The sequence below is a fragment of the Ovis aries genome, chromosome 16, assembly GCF_016772045.2.
Source record: "Ovis aries strain OAR_USU_Benz2616 breed Rambouillet chromosome 16, ARS-UI_Ramb_v3.0, whole genome shotgun sequence".
In the NCBI taxonomy this organism is placed as follows: domain Eukaryota; kingdom Metazoa; phylum Chordata; class Mammalia; order Artiodactyla; family Bovidae; genus Ovis; species Ovis aries.
The window spans coordinates 71537439-71554163 of record NC_056069.1 but is presented as its reverse complement, the minus strand read 5'-3'; the positions used below and the strand labels follow the sequence as shown (position 1 = coordinate 71554163).

Sequence of the window (16725 nt, the reverse complement as noted above, 5' to 3'; positions counted from 1 at the left end):
GCACTTTCACAGCATCATCTTTCAGGATCTGAAATAGCTCAACTGAAATTCCATCACCTCCACTAGCTTTGTTCGTAGTGATGCTTTCTAAGGCCTACTTGACTTCACATTCCAGGATGTCTGGCTCTAGGGGAGTGATCACACCATCGTGATTATCTGGGTCGTGAAGCTCTTTTTTCTGCAGTTCTTCTGTGTATTCTCAGTTCTTAGTTTGGCCCCAGGTAGATAACAGGGAGGGAACATAACTCCACCCATCAACAGGAAAATGGATTAAAGATTTAACTTTGGCCATGCTTATCAGAACAAGACCCAATTTCCCCCTCAGTCAGTCTCTCCCATCAGGAAGCTTCCATACGCCTCTTATCCTTTTCTGTCAGAGGGCAGACAGACTGAAAACCACAGTCACAGAAAACTAGTCAATCTGATCACGTGGACCACAGCCTGGTCTAACTCAATGAAACTGTGAGCCATGCTGTGTAGGGCCACCCAAGACAGACGGGTCATGGTGGAGAGTTCTGACAAAACGTGGTCCACTGGAGAAGGGAATGGCAAGCCACTTAAGTGTTCTTGCCTTGAGAACCCCATGAACAGTATGAAAAGGCAAAAAGATAGGTAAACTCCCCAGGTCGGTAGGTGTCCAATATGCTACTGGAGGTCAGCGGAGAAATAACTCCAGAAAGAAGGAAGGGGTGGAGCCAAAGCAACACCACCACCCAGCCGTGGATGTGACTGGTGATAGAAGCAAGGTCCGATGCTGCGAAGAGCAAAATTGCACAGGAACCTGGAATGTCAGGTCCACGAATCGAGGCAAATTGGAAGTGGTCAAACAGGAGAGTGAATGTCGACATTTTAGGAATCAGTGAACTAAAACGGACTGGAAAGGGTGAATTTAACTCAGATGACCGTTATATCTACTGCTGCGGGCAGGACTCCCTCAGAAGAAATGGAGGAGCCATCATGGTCAACAAGAGAGTCCGAAATGCAGTACTTGGATGCAGTCTCAAAACCAACAGAATGATCTCTGTTCGTCTCCAAGGCAAACCGTTCAATATCCCGGTAATCCAAGTCTATGCCCCAACCAGTAACACTGAAGAAGCTGAAGTTGAACAGTTCTATAAAGACCTACAAGACCTCCTAGAACTAACACCCCAAAAGATGTGCACTCTATAACCCGTTTTTGTTATAGGGGACTGGAATGCAAAAGTAGGAAGTCAAGAAATACCTGGAGTAACAGGTAAATTTGGCCTTGGAATGCGGAATGAAGCAGGGCAAAGGCTAATAGAATTTTGCCAAGAGAACACATAGCAAACCCCCTTTTCCAACAACAGAAGAGAGGTCTACACATGGACACCACCAGATGGTCAACACCGAAATCAGATTGCAGCCAAAGATGGAGAAGTTCCATACAGTCAGCAAAAACAAGACTGGGAGCTGACTGTGGCTCAGATCATGAACTCCTTATTGCCAAAATCAGACCTAAATTGAATAAAGTAGGGAAAACCACTAGACCATTCAGGTATGACCCATAAAGAAGGCAGAGTGCCAAAGAATTGATGCCTTTGAATGATGTTGCTGGAGAAGACCCTGGAGAGTCCCTTGGACTGCATGGAGATCAAACCAGTCCATCCTAAAGGAAATCAACCCTAAATATTAATTGGAAGAACTGATGCTGAAGCTGAAGCTCCAATACTTTGGCCACATGATGATGTGAAGAACTGACTCATTGGAGATGACCCTGATGCTGGGAATATTGAAGACACAAGGAGAAGGGGGCAGCAGAGGATGAGATGGTTAGATAGCCTCACTGACTCAATGGACGTGAATTTGAGCAACGTCTGGGAGATTGCTCTGGAGGACAGAAGAACCTGGCATGCTGCGATCCTTTGGGTCACAGAGAGTCAGACACAACTTTGCAACTGAACGACACCAAGACGAGGGAAACTAAACAAGTTAATTGAGAGTGTTGTTTGCATGAACGTGGAAAAGGCATCAGAAACCTCCCGAGTGAGAGCAAACCTGGTCCCTTCCTGAGTTTCATCCAGGTGAGCTCGTGGGGACCTTGGAGGCAGCGCGGGTCGTGGCGGTGCCTGCCTAGCGCCCGTGGCCCGCAGTCACGGCCTCTCGCTTCATGTGCTTTGTGTCGTGAGATCTCACGTGTGTCCCTTCACACGGATTCACGTGGGGGTGCATGTGTGCGTGTTCTGGTCCAGGTCCATCCAGCGCACGTGGAGTATCTTAATGTCACGTCTCAGATGCTTGTGAGCAGGAACACGTTCTCAGTTTCCATAGTCTGTCCTGGAGCTTTGAAGTGTTCAGACTGGACTTCTGTGGGGTCACCCTCAGTCCCAGGCGGCTTGCTCTGCTGGCTCCTGGTGGCCAGACACGCTGGGGTGTAGTGGGGCATAGTGGGGCGCGGTGGGGCGTGAGCTCGTGCAGAAGCCCCAGGCTGCTGCAGGTCAGGGGGAAGTGGGGCCGTGTCACATAGTGGGCCGAGCAGCATGGAGAGTGACTGGTGTGCCTTTGGGTTGTGGAAGGCGGGGGCTGGGTCCCTCTGAGTGTGAGTCAGACCAGTCCTGGCAAGGGGGTGGTGGTGGCCCGCTGACACTGGTCAGGTGGACTTGGTGACGGACGTGGAGCCGGGGGGCCTTGATGTCCAGGTGGTCTCTGACCCAGGCGGCCAGAGAGCAGTGGCCCGTCCGCTCACAGAGCCAGTTGGCCCAGTCTGTTACACAGAGCTTTGGCAGGAAGACACAGTGATTGGCCAGTTTGCCACTTGCCGGTTAGTTTCCCGTATTTGTGCGCACACAGCTGCAGCACTGGTCCCTGAGCCCCGGGAGCCCGTGGTGAGGGCTCTGCCCGCTTCTCTGTTACAGACTCCACGGAGACCGAGGACTCAGGCGCGTCTTCTCAGAAGTCCAGTGTGTTGACACAAAAGATGTTAAACGCCTTACCTGCTCCTGAGAAGTACAGGAAGCGGAGGATGCCTGGCGGGAGGTTCCAGGCACCTGCAGAGGAGGCCTGTCTCAGCTCTCTGGAGGGGAGCCTGAGTGTGAGCCGGAGGAGCGGTTCGGAGGCCTGGGGCCAGGCCGCCTCTTCCCTCTCGGCCACCCCAGGGCCCGAGCAGCCAAGACCACCCAGCGCCAGCGAGGTGAGCAGGGCTGAGGGTGCTCGCCGAGCCCCCAGGGTGGATGCTGCCCTCACGTGCCCGTCTCCGTGGCGCGGTCACGGCTGCCGTTAGAAAATGCCCTTCTGGGCTGCCTTCTGGGGCGGGGTGCCTTGAGGTGTCGTCTCGGGCCTGCTGCCCACACGGCCGCTGGTCCCGCGGTTGGTGCTCCCCCGGGGCTGTCGTGACCGCAGTCCCAGCTGTGTGTGCTGTGCCTCCCCTGGTTCAGGAGAGGAGGTTCTCCCCAGATTGTCCCACAGCGGTTGTAGACTGTGCCTCGCTGCCATTGTTATGGCCGAGTTGGAGACTGAGACGTTCTCAAAGGTTTGGGGCTCAAGTGAAGACCAGCGTGCAGACATAGGGCAGCGGGCAGCCCTGCCGCAGCGCCCCGCGTGGGCAGAGGAGGGGAGAGCACCCCAGCTGAGAGGGCCTGGGGGGGCGCTGAGCCCCTGTGGTTGGTCCTGAATGGAGACCAGCAGAACCAGGGACGCTGCGCTCGTAGGTGCTGGGTGGTTCGTGGCTGCCGCAGGCCACGGGCCGGGGTCTGCTCCCACGGCTGGTCTGGCTGCATCTTCCGTCTCTCACTGGGCTGAGGGAAGGAGTGAAAATGGAGATTCGCTTGAGTCAGGACTGCTGGGGCTTTCCTGTCCCCGAATGGAGCCGCCCCCATGGACCCCACTCACTGTGGGGTTGGGACTTTGCACAAGGGGGTGCTGCCTGCAGCTCCCCTCCTTCCAGCACTGTGACCCCAGGTGGTTGTCTTGGAGAGGGCTTGACCCCGGTTCCTCAAGTGGGAGGCAGAAGCCTGACCCCACTGGGCTCTTTTCCTGCGCCTGACGCCGCGTCGGTGCAGCTTCTGACAGAAGTGTTGGTGCGGTGCTCCTGGATGCTCTCACCCTCTGCTGCTTGTGGCCAGCTGTTGGCCTCAGTGTGCGCACGTCGACCAGCCCCAGGGGACAGCTGCCCCGGCCCGATGACCCCTCGTGGGCCTGTGCCTTCCCGAGCCCTGGGTTCCCGCGGGTGGGGAGTGGCGGGAGTGAGGGGCCCAGTGGCTCCTGCACCCCCTTCTGGGTCTGGCTGGCTGTCCCAAGATGCTCTTTGGGAGGAAACTTTTGCTTTCTCTAACAGTGAGGGCACCAGGCCTCATCCCAGCTCTGGCCTTGCTGGTATTGACTCGCTAAATCCCTGCTTCTCAGGAAATGTTCCCTGGACACTCAGAAAGTGAGCCGGCGGGTAGGAGCCAGCTCCCTTTCTGCAGTAATCCCTTAAAACTGATGAAATGATTTCTAAAGGGAAGAAAAGTGAGCTCTGATGGAAATGCCTGTGGCTGTGGGCCCAGCGTGGCTGGGGCCGGGTGGGGCCACGAGGCTCTGCCCGGCAGCTTGTTGCTGCACCAGCCCAGCCAGCCCTCCCTCTGGTCCTGTGTGCACTGGTCTACTCCAGGCCACCAGGCTCCAGTGAGCGTTCGGGCCGAGACTGTTTCCTCCCCACCCCACAAGAGTGGCTGGGGCTGGTCAGGAGGGCCCAGCCTGACCAGCCTCTGACTGACACAGGCCACAACTCAGCCGTTCCTCCCGCTGAGGGATGGTTTCCCCGCCCCCCAGACATGGACAGGCATGCAGGGGCAGGGAGGCGAGTCCCACGCACCGTGCCTGCAGGTGTGCGCAGCGTGACCCTCCTCCACGGCGTAGGCAGCGGACGGGGCGGCAGCCTGACACTGCATTGCACCCACTGGGTTGGGCACGGGAGCCAAGGGGGGTTTGTCTCTGGGCAGGCGTGTCCCAAATCGCACTCCGCCGCGCTGCCCGGGAAGAAGGCCACCCTGGAGGCGCTGGTTCTGGAAGCGCTCCTCGACCTGGTGGATAGGCACTGGAGTGGCCACAGGTCCTTGCACAGCAGCGAAGCCTTCCTTGGTAAGTTGGCCCAGCGTGCAGCATGCCGGCGCCTGTGCCCACTGCTGGGCCCTGGTCCCCTGGCCTCGCTGGACCTGTCCCCGGCCTCTCTGCCCTCTGGGCTGCGGGGGCATCCCGAGGGCCCTGCTCACGGTGTCTGGGTGCTCGGGAGGAGCAGACAAGGAGGCACCAGTGGCCGGTGGCTGCTGCTGCCCGCCTGCTGGTGCCCAGCCCCCTGGAAGGCACCGGCAGCCAGCAACGCTGGCTCCTCCTTCCTCTAGGTCCCTAGAGCCGTTGCTGTCTGCGGGTCGTCCCCGCCCACACCTGGGGGTGAACAGGCCTGACGAGGGCATTTCAGCGGCATGCATGTCCCTTTTCTCGTCTTCATGCCTGTCAGTGTTTCGAGGTGTGCAGCCTGTATTTTTCAAAATGCGTTGAGCATGTTCTGTCTACACTTACTCTCTCGACATTCTCTCTTCTAGCTCAGGCAAGACACATTTTGTCATCTGTTCAAGAGTTTACAACCACTCAGGACACTTCGACAACTCTGAATGAAGAAATTAGCTCCCTGACTCTGGAAAATAAGTCTTTGCACAGTCGCCTTGCTGAGCTGCAGCAACAGTACGGCATGCAGATGACTGAGGTGGTGCTGGAACTCAGCGACACTCGGAAGGAGATGGTTTGTTCCATTTATTCTCAGTAGGGGCAAGAACAGTCTTGACATCACAGAATGAGCGTAGCTTCTCAACTCTGCTTCCCCTGACACCTGTCAGGCACAACCCTGGGGCCCCTCCTGCCTTTGCAGAGCATGAACCCCCTCTTCCACCAGGCTTCCCCGTCCAGGACGCCAGCTGCCCTGGAGGAGAGCGGCCTGGCGCTCGCTGCAGGACCCTCATGACAGTGGCTGCAGATGTCTGCGTTGCTGCCGGCCCAACTCTGCCGGCCCCAGCAGCCTTGTTCTGCTCTGAGAGAGGCGGGAGGTGAGGCTGGGCTTGGGGGGCCTCTGCTCTCGGTGTCCCCTGGCCCAGGCTCTGAGACCACTGGGGAGGAGGTTCCAGGGACCTGGGTGACCCGGGTCCCTGCTGCTGTCCTGCCCGCCCCAGCCAGCATGACACCGGGGGGTCCTGTGGGACCTGCAACAGCTCCACCACCAGGTGGCACCATTGGGCAGCCAGAGCCAGCGTGGTATGGACCTGGCAGTGGAGCTCAGCTCCGGCCGGACAGGCCCCCCTCGAGCCCTGTGACTTCACCATGAGACCATCATTCGTGGATGCCTGCGCTGGGACAGGCCCCCCTCGAGCCCTGTGACTTCACCATGAGACCATCATTCATGAATGCCTGCGCTGAAGAGGAGAAAAGGTCTCAAAATAGCAAATAAACAACCTAACTTCACAACTTGAGGAGCTAGAGGAAGCTAAACCCAAAGGAAACGGAAGGAAGCAATAAAGATCAGAGTAGAAATAAGGAGAGAGTAGAAAACAACAGGGAAAATTAGCAAAGCTGAGTTGGATTTTGAAAAGACACAAAAAACTCTTAGGTAGACTAAGACAGAAGACTCAAAATCAGAATTGAAAGTAGATACATTACAGTGAATGCCTCAGAAATGAGGTCAAGGAATGATTATTTACAAGCATTTTGGAGAACCTAGAAGAAATGGATAAATTCCATGAAACATACAACCTACTAAGGCTGTGTCAAGAAGAAATAAAGCCTAATAGGTCAATGACAGATAAGATGGAACAGTAACCAACTTCTTAAGAAGGACCAGATGGCTTCATGGCTGAATTCTACCAGATACTCAAAGAAAAATGAATACTTATCCTTCTCAAACTTTTCCAGAAAATAGAAGCAGGGAGCCTCGTTTCACACTGTTTCATGAAGCCAGCATTACCTGGACACCAAAGCAAAGACTTCACAAGAAGAGAAAGTACAGACTGCTATCCGAGACTCAGCAGAAGGCTGGCACCCCGGGCTGCACCCAACACTGTCCACAGCCTGCGGGGTTGCCCCCTGGGGAGCACGGCTGGCTTACCATACGCAGACACACCGTGTTAATGGGTCCGAGACTCAGCAGAAGGCTGGCATCCCCAGTGTGGCAGCACAGTGAGAAGGCTGTACACACCCTGAGGGGGCTGTGCACACACAGACGTCAGCGCATGGGGAGAGAGACACCCTGAGGGAGCTGTGCACACACAGACGTCAGCACAGGGGGAGAGAGACACCCTGAGGGGGCTGTGCACACACAGACGTCAGCACATGGGGAGAGAGAAATACTGTCAGCCCAGTTCACGCAGGGGCAGCATCTGACCAAGGTCAACATCCATTCGTGATTTTAAAAAAAAGCTCAACAAAATAGGTGTAAAAGAAAATGCCTCAGCATGGTAAAGGCTGTTTATGAGAAGCCCTTAGCCAGCCTCATGGTCAGTGGAGAAAACTGAAAGTTTTTCCTCTAAAATCCAGTGTGAGACAAGGATGTCCACTCATATCGTCTCTTCTACTGGAAGGACAGTTGGCACTTGAGCAATGTGGGTTTGAACTACATGGATTCATTTATATGCACATTTTTTATTAGTAACTAGTATATGTGCTGTGCTCAGTCACTCAGCTGTGTCCCGACTCTTTGTGACCCCATGGACTATAGCCTGCCAGGCTGCCCTGTCCAGGCAGGAATACTGGAGAGGGTGGCCGCTTCCTCCGGGGCCTTCCCGGCCCAGGGGTAGTACTTGTGCCTCCTGCCTCGGCAGGCAGACTCTTCGCCACCACACTGCCTGCAAAGCCCAGTAGATACAGTAATGCTGTGCAGTTGGAAGTTGGTTGCATCTTTGGATACAGAACTGCAGATTTGGGAAGTTGACTATAAATTGACTATAAATTATTTGTGGATTTTCAGCTGCAAGGAGAGTTGGCACCCCTACCCTCTCCATCCGCCGTGTTCAGGGGTCAGGTATACTAGCAAGAGCAAGTGGACAAGAAAAGGAAATATAAGGCATCCAGATTGGAAAGGAAGAAGTAAAGTCACCTCTGCTTGTAAATGATGTAAACATTAAAGACACCACAAGAGAAAATTAGAATAAATTCAGTGGAGTTGCAGGGTACAGAGCATAACAGAGATCATTCTTGTTTCTTGACACCAGTGACCACTCCAAAGCAATCCCATTCATAGTGTCAGAAAGAATGAAGCAGTTACGGGCAAGCTTAACCAGGAAGGCCAAAGACCTTAAGCAAAAGACTGTCACAGGTGCAGTGCAATCCCTGTAAAAATTCCATGGCGCTTTCCACAGAAGCAGGGCAGACAGTTCTAAAGTCTGTGTGTTTCTTATCACTTGTGTTCTTCCTTTTCTAGTTCTACAAAGACCCCAAATCACCAAAGCAAGCTTGAGAAAGATCACTTTTCAGGCATCACACTTGCTAGTTTGAAATTATGTTACAAAGCTGTGGTAGTCACATAGCATGGTGCTGGCATGAAAGCAGGGACAGATTGCTGGAACAGAATTGAGGGCGAAGGAAGCCCTCACGTAGACGCCACTGGTCTTCGGCAGAACCAGCAGGGACACGCCGTGGTGAAAGAGGGATCTCTGCGGTAAATGGTGTTGGGAAAACTTGGTGTCCACACGCAGAAGGTGAACCTGCACCCTTGTCTTAGCAGCACACACAAAATCCAACCCAGAACGGACTAAAGAGTTAAGTATAAGACTTGAAACTATAAAACTCCTGGAAGGGAGCTCCCTGGCAGTCCAGCAGCTAGGACTACTTCCGCTGAGGGGTGTGGGTTCAGTCCCCAGCCGGGAACTACAATCCCACAAGCCACATGGTGTGGCCAAACAGACATGTGGAAAGGATGCTCAGCATCACTAATCGCCAGGGAAGTGCAAGTCAGAACCAGAGCGAGACACCACCGCACACCTGCAGAACAGCTTTCGCCAAAAGAGACAGCACGTGGAGGGTGTGGAGACGAGGGAGCCCTTGTGCTCCGTGGGTGGGAATGTAACTCGGTGCAGACACCGGAAAACGGTACAGGGATTCCTCAGAAAGTCAGCCCTGGAGCTGTGATGCTGTTCAGGCGCTCAGTCGTGCCCTGCGCTGCGACCCCATGGACCGCAGCACACCAGGCTCCTGTCACTCACCGTCTCCCGGAGCTTGCTCAAACTCCGGTCCATCGAGTCGGTGATGCCATCCAGCCATCTCAGGCTCTGTCGTCCCCTTCTCCTCCTGCCCCCAATCCTTCCCAGCATCAGGGTCTTTTCCAGTGAGTCAGCTCTTTGCAGCAGGTGGCCAAAGGATTGGAGTTTCAGCTTCAGCATCAGTCCTTCAGTGAATATTCAGGATTCAACTACCATATGCTCTATCAATCCCGCTCCTGTGTGTTTAATCAAAGGAGGTGAAATCAGGATCTTATGCAGCATATTCCAGAGAAGGCAATGGCACCCCGCTCCAGTGCTCTTGCCTGGAGAATCCCAGGGATGGGGGAACCTGGTGGGGCCGTCTATGGGGTCGCTGAGGTCATGAGACACGGCTGAGTGACTTCACTTTCACTTTTCACTTCCATTCATTGGAGAAGGCAATGGCACCCCATTCCAGTGCTCTTGCCTGGAGAAACCCAGGGATGGGGGAACCTGGTGGGGCCGTCTGTGGGGTCACACAGAGTCGGACACGACTGAAGTGGCTTAGCAGCAGCAGCAGCATACTCACAGTGGCCTAGATTTGAGAGCCTGAGGCCTGTGATGGATACGTAGATCAAGGTGATGAGCGTATACAGTGGGGCGCTACTCAGCTTTGTCCCATGCACATGCTCAGTCATGTCTGACTCTCTGCAACCCCGTGGATGGTAATGTGCCAGGCTCCTCTGTCCTTGGAATTTTCCAGCTGAGAATACCAGAGGGTTGCCATTTGCTACTCCAGTTATTCAGCTTTGGCTGTTCAGCCACTCAGTCATGTCTGAATCTTCGAAACCCCATGGGCTGCAGCACACCAGGCTTCCCTGTCCTTCCCCATCTCCTGGAGCTTGCTCAAACTCGTGTCCGTTGAGTTGGTCATGTTGGATGGACCTTGAGGGCGTTGTCCAAGTAAAGTTAGTCAGACGTGGAAAGAAAACCCCCATGATCTCGTACCTGGGACCTGAGAGTTGAGTTTACAGAAGCAGAGGGTAGGCCGGCGGCCACCCTCAGCGGGAGGTGGGGGAGCTGTGGGCCCAGGCAGAGTGGCGGTTCTGCAGCGGTCAGTCCAGGGCTCTGAGCATGGCTGGCAGTCCTGTTAGTCGGACCACGTTGACCCTGGAGCTCTCATCACCGAAACACACTTCCTCTGTGCGGAGGCGTGCCGGAGGAAGGGAGACCGACGTGCGTTCAGTGTGAGCAGCTTTTGCCTCCGATGATCACGGTTCAGTGTAATGGTACGGGGACTGTTCAGAGTGTTCGGTTATTTCAGTTTTATTTATAGTTTATAACGGAAGCAGATTCGATTCGCATACTATAATTGCTGCTGCGGTCAGGCTCGGGTGTCGTCAGGGTGAGTGTGTGGGCGCTGGAGCTAGGCTGCCTGGCGGTGTGAGTCTGGTCACCCTGCGCCGTGTGCCCGGGCCCGCGGCTGTGCCCACGTGTGTGGGCGAGCTGCCATGGGGACCCGTGTGTCCGGCAGCGAGAGTCCTCTGGGCGCTCCCGTCCCGTGTGCGCCCTCCAGGCCCCTCTCTGCCTCTCCCCCCGTGCGGCGCTGTCGCCTGACCCCCACTGCCGTGTCACTCCCGTCTGGGCCCTGGTGTGCCGCCCTTCCCCTCCCGCTTTCCCCTTGGTGCCCACTCGTGCTTGCTGTCTCACTCCGCTTTGTCTGATGTCCGCGTAGCCTAACGTTAGTGTTGTCTCAGTGCTTACACTTAAGGTGGGTTCCTTCTAGGCAGCATACACTTGGGTCTTTTGTTTTTATTTAATTAACAACCTCTGCCTTTTCTTTGCAGTAGCATTTTTTAAAAATTCAGTTGATTTAAACTAGAAAACCAGAACAATTGACCCACTTCTCCCACCCTGTCCTCTGTCTCTGGCAATTACCAAGTCCTCTACATCCATGAGCTTCACTTCTTTTGTTGTCCTTGTAGTTCTCATGTATGAGTGAGGTCATGTGGTATTTGTTTTCTTCATTGTATTTATATACCACGTCTTTATCTATTCATCTGTTAATGGACACTTAGGTTGTTCCATATCTTGGGAATTGTGAGTAATGCTTCTGTGAAGATGGAGGTGTGCATGTATTTTCAAATTGGTGTTTTTGTTCTCTTCAGATGAATACCCAGAAGTGAAATTGCTTTATCTGGTAGCCCTGTTTTTAACTTTTTGAGGAATTTCCATACGATTTTGCTTAGTGGCTGTACCAGCTTACATCCCCCCAGCAGCAGAGGAGGGCTCCCCTCCCCCGCACCCTCAGCAGCACTTGCTGTACTCGTCTTTCTGATGACGGTCGTCCTGACAAGGGTAGGGATACCTCACTGTGGCTTTGAGCTGCGTCTCCCTGGTGATCAGTGATGCTGAGCATCTTCATGTTCCTATTGGCTACTTCTATGCTTTGGAGAGATGTCTGTTCAGATCCTCTGCCCATTTTTAAATCATGGTTTTTCACTGTTGAGTTGTGTGAGTTCTTTATGTATCTTTTATGTTAACCTCTTATTAGATAAATGGTTTGCAGATATTTTTCTTCCAGTTCATCAGCTGGCTTTGCGTTTTGTTGCTGGTTTCCTTGGCCATGCAGAAGCGTTTGGTTTCTGCCTGTGGTTAAGAGCGGGGGCTAGGGGGTGGCAGCGGGTGCCAAGCCTCTGTGTCAGCTTGTCTGTTGCAGCCCAGGAAGCTACCAGCTGGCCACGCCTCAGACAACACATGCTTCCCCGCGTGGCCTCCAGTCAGGGCCCAACGCGGCTGACTCGGGGTCTCCTGAAGTTGCCATCAGGCCGTAACTTGGGGCTGTGGTCACCTCCAAGGCTCAAGGGAGTGTGGGCCCTCCATTGAGGTCATGGGGGTGGATCCTCTGTGTGGGTCCTCTGCACTTACTCCAGGCAGGCCCAGGAGCCACCCCGCGACAGCTGCCGACAAGGGTGCCCAGGCGGAAGGCCACCCTGAGGGTGCACGTTGTGGCTTCGGTGTGTCGTGTGTGCGGTGGGCTGGCCCGCTTAAAGGGGGCGCCTTCCAGGGCGAGAGCACCCTCTGCTCCGTCCCCTCATTTGTAGAACAGGAGGGACGGCAGCCATGAGGTTGCTGGAGACAAGTGTCAGAAACGTCTGGTGCTCACTTTTATCAAGACAGAGAGGCCACACACAGCCTTGCTTTAGAGGGTGCGTGAAGGCAGTGACATAGCACCGGCAGCCGCTGGGCATCTGCACCAGCGGCTCCCGTGGCGTCTCTCTGGGCAGAGCGGCCTGGAAGCAGGACCACGGATCTGGAGGCTTAGACGGATGAGCAGGTGGCACCCCGTTACCCTGTGCATCCAGGCAAACGGACCTGGGTGCCGGCTTTGTACCAGTGCAGTGGGCAGAGTTTGACCTGTTTGCGTGTGTTGTTCTGTCCAGGATTACCTGAGGCAGCATCTGGACAGATCTCTGGAGGAGAGCAGTAGCTTGAAGTCGCTTTTGTTCAGCATGAAGAAAGATGTGAGGACCGCTGACGCTCCGTCTGCGCTGAACCTGCAGATCTCCGGTGAGCTTGCAGCTCTCGCCGTGTGTGCGTCCCCGTGTCACTGGGCCCAGGCTGGTGGGAGCTGTGAGTGCGTCTGGGTAGGCATGCGCAGGGCCTGCCCGCTGACCCCAGGAGGCTGCAGGACCCTCCCCGGTGCCCCTCGCTCATGGCCTCGTCTACACCCAGGTCGATGCTGTTTTCCTCTCTCCCGTCTCTTGGGTTCTGTTTTGCCAGTTTTATAGGCATGCCCTTGGGACTTGGGAGTTGGGGTACAGCCTGCCCTGGGGTTGGTGAGGCATCGCAGGGTCCCCCGGGGGCTTCAGCTGGAGCACCTGCTCCGTTCTGGCCTCCCAGAGGCCCGCCGGGCAAACGCATCCCAGGTATGAGCACGACCCCCCACCCGACCTTCACCCCAACTATGTTGGCTCCGGGCTCTCCCTGAAGGCTAGCCCGTCCAGCAGATCCAGCCCTCTCTGCCCTCCTCTGCTTCTGGCACACGTGCCCCTCAGGGGTGTCCAGAGGGTGGGGTCCGGGACTTCGTCCCAGCAGGACTGGCCCTGGGCCTGGGTGGGACGAGGGGGCCGTGCTGTCCACCCCAATGACCTCGCCCCACATTCCCCATGCTCACTGACACCCTAGAATCATCTAGTCTCCCAGCACAGGAGTGAGTGATTTCCCTGAGCACGGCCACCCTTGTCCCGTCAGGACTCCAGGCGAGCGTGAAGCGGCTCTCGGGCGAGCTCGTGGAGCTCAAGCAGCACCTGGAGCATTACGACAAGATCCAGGAGCTCACGCAGATGCTGCAGGAGAGCCACAGGTGCCGCGGCCCCGCCCCCGAGCAGCGAGGCCCCGCCCCCGAGCAGCGAGGCCCCGCCTGCTGCAGCCTCCAGGGCAGGGGGTGGTGCCTGGTGGCCTGCACGCGGGCCCTGGCGTGATTCTCGACTGTTCGCCAGGAAAGTGGAGATCCCACCTCACTCCCTGGCCCAGGGTTTGTGAAGAGACCTGTGGGGAGAGTGGGGGGGTCTGTCTGCAGAGGGGATGCTGGCCGGGAGGAGGCCAGCGGGTGGCGCTCTCCCCCATCCTCTGCTCCCCTGTCCCTGCCCACTGTCTGGCCGAGGTCTCCGCAGCTCCCCTGCGGCCAGTGGAGTTAGGCCATGACCCTGTGGGGGTGGAGGGCCCTGGTCTCGGGCCCACCCAGCCCCTGACCCAGGGGGGAGGGCCAGGCAGGTCCCGGCCACAGGGCGCCACGGCCCGGAGTGGACAGGCGGGGCTGCAGTGCCTCCGGGAGCCGCGGGCAGCACGGGCATCCACCTGGCCCTCTGCTGTCCTGGCAGACAGGGTGTGTCCCTGGGGGCAGCTCTGTGGAGAACACAGCCCTGTGCCATCGGTCCCTCGTGGTGCCACGAAGGCCCTCAGTCAGCGCCGGGCCGGGGTTGGCAGTGTCCAGCCCCACCCTCCTCCCAAGACCCCTCCAGAGTTAAAGACGGCCCCAGTGACCCAGAATCAGGACTTCCAGTTTACTGTGTCCACATCAGAATTGTGTTTGAGCAGGAATTAGAAGTGTCTCCGTCTTTGAGCCTTTTTTAGAAATGGAGCAGAGCTGTCAGTGCTAAGGGCCCTCCCTGCTCCTTGAGCTCACAGGCCAGTGGGGCACCCACCAGCCCCGGGCCGAGGAGACCCACCGGAGGGGCGGGGGCAGCGGTAGGGGAGGTGGGGCCGCAGCTCCGGGCTGAGCGCTGCCCCTGCCCCGCAGCTCTCTGGTCAGCACCAACGAGCGCCTGCTGCAGGAGCTGGGCCAGGCGCGCGCGCAGCACCAGGCCGAGGTGGAGCAGCTGCACTGGAGCTACAAGGAGCTCAAGAAGACCCTGGCGCGGGCCCCCGGCAGCCCCCGGGGTGCGCGCCCGCCACCCCGCCGCGCGCCCTGTGAGCCCCTTTCCGCTGTGTCTTCAGGGCCCGAGACGCCCTAGAAAGACAGGTTCATCCTCGCCCTTCGCGTGTCAGTCAGATCTCTACTTTTTCATCAGCTATCTTGAGGAAAAGAAGATGTTGCATGTTCCTGCCTAACGTGCAAGAAAGCAGCTCTTTAGGACGATTGAAGAAAATAATTTACTGTGCACCAGGCAACCTTATTTAATAAACACGTTCTGGAAAGCGGCTCTCATTGTAACTGACCTTCACAAGGAACTCTGTTATGGAATAAGCTGTGCTCCACGGTTGACGAGCAGGAGCTGTTAGGACCGAGACTGTATGCAAGGAGCCCTCAGGGCTGTGAGCCTGTTGTCTGCAGAGCTGGCGTCCGCAGGGGAATGCCTGCTCGAGCGCCAGCTCTTGTTCGCAGGCATTTCTGAGAATTACATCCTAACAGAGCACAGAGCTAGATTTTGAGTTTGGAAACGTATCTCATGGGACTCTTGCTGTCTTTGGTGAAATGACGTGATCTGCTGAAAGGGCCTGTGGTAGATTTTGGGCCAGAGCTGCACGTGGAGATGGGGGCTGTGTGGGTCCCCCGCGGGGAGTGTCGCCCACCTTCAGGTCGCGCTTTGTATTTGTAACTTCGCGGGGAAGTTGGGGGAGGGGGGTCATCATCAGATTTTTTTTTTAATTTAGCGACTTTAGCATGAGTCCATTTTCAGCCTGTAGGAGATTATCACCGTGCTGTTAGCTTGCTTCTGGTTTGGATTTTGTTGCGCTTCTTGGAAACCTGAGTTTGTATTTCTCATCAAATGTGGGAAAGTTTCAGCCACTGTTTCCTGGCGTTTCTCACCTGGCCCAGCCTCCCGCCTGCCTTCCTGGGACTCCATGCTGCCCCCTCAAACTCCGGGTCCGGCCCCCACTTCCCTGCACTCAGGCCGTCTCCTCCTTCGTTCTCAGCCTCTCCCGTCCGGCGCAGCTCACTGCCCATTCCGCCACCTGCCTGATGCGCTGCGGGCTTGTAGAGTGAATTTCTAATTTCAGAGATTGTGTATTTCTTAGTTCTAAAATTCCACTTGGTCTTTTATATAAAGGAAAGAAGCCTTTCTTGTAAAGGTTTTATTTCCCATATGTTCACGTTTCATGTGACTCATCAGTCGTAGACTGAACAGCCTTACCTCGGGTCCCGGGGAGCGGCGGTGCCGAGGCAGCTGACACGCCTGCCAGCCGGTCTGGGGGCCCTTGCCGGCCCTGCTCCCACTGGCAGCTTCCCTAGCTCCCAGAGGCCCAGAGCCCGCACCCCTGCGCCCGCCTCCCTCCCAGAGGCCACACCCCTGCGCCCGCCTCCCTCCCAGAGGCCACACCCCTGCGCCCGCCTCCCTCCCAGAGGCCACACCCCTGCGCCCGCCTCCCTCCCAGAGCCCGCACCCCTGCGCCCGCCTCCCTCCCAGAGGCCACACCCCTGCGCCCGCCCCCCTCCCAGAGGCCACACCCCTGCGCCCGCCTCCCTCCCAGAGGCCACACCTCTGCGCCCGCCTCCCTCCCAGAGCCCGCTCCCCTGCGCCCGCCTCCCTCCCAGAGCCCGCACCCCTGCGCCCGCCTCCCTCCCAGAGGCCACACCCCTGCGCCCGCCTCCCTCCCGGAGGCCACACCCCTGCGCCCGCCTCCCTCCCAGAGGCCACACCTCTGCGCCCGCCTCCCTCCCAGAGCCCGCTCCCCTGTGCCCGCCTCCCTCCCAGAGCCCGCACCCCTGCGCCCGCCTCCCTCCCAGAGGCCACACCCCTGCGCCCGCCTCCCTCCCGGAGGCCACACCCCTGCGCCCGCCTCCCTCCCAGAGGCCACACCTCTGCGCCCGCCTCCCTCCCAGAGCCCGCACCCCTGCGCCCGCCTCCCTCCCAGAGGCCACACCCCTGCGCCCGCCTCCCTCCCGGAGGCCACACCCCTGCGCCCGCCTCCCTCCCAGAGGCCACACCCCTGCGCCCGCCTCCCTCCCGGAGGCCACACCCCTGCGCCCGCCTCCCTCCCAGAGGCCATCCTGCGCCCGCCTCCCTCCCAGAGGCCACACCCCTGCGCCCGCCTCCCTCCCAGAGGCCACACCCCTGCGCCCGCC

General features: G+C 57.2%; 1 protein-coding gene across 11 annotated transcripts in view; it reads left to right on the top strand.

Moving 5' to 3' along the window:
• Positions 1-14860, top strand: part of CEP72 (centrosomal protein 72) — a 38468-nt gene extending 23608 nt beyond the window's left edge. For 7 of the 11 annotated variants that reach the window (XM_042233985.2, XM_042233984.2, XM_027980206.3 and 4 more), the window contains 6 exons: positions 2874-3148; positions 4938-5076; positions 5538-5734; positions 12599-12725; positions 13410-13521; positions 14458-14860. In XM_042233985.2, coding sequence (XP_042089919.1) covers positions 2874-3148; positions 4938-5076; positions 5538-5734; positions 12599-12725; positions 13410-13521; positions 14458-14671 — 1064 coding nt within the window. In that variant the 3' untranslated portion in view covers positions 14672-14860. Of the gene's footprint in view, positions 1-2873; positions 3149-4937; positions 5077-5537; positions 5735-5884; positions 6036-12598; positions 12726-13409; positions 13693-14457 lie in introns of those variants that run through there. The other 4 variants (XR_006056562.2, XR_009596734.1, XM_042233983.2 and 1 more) reach the window with 4 other exon arrangements.
• Positions 14861-16725: the final 1865 nt, after the last annotated feature.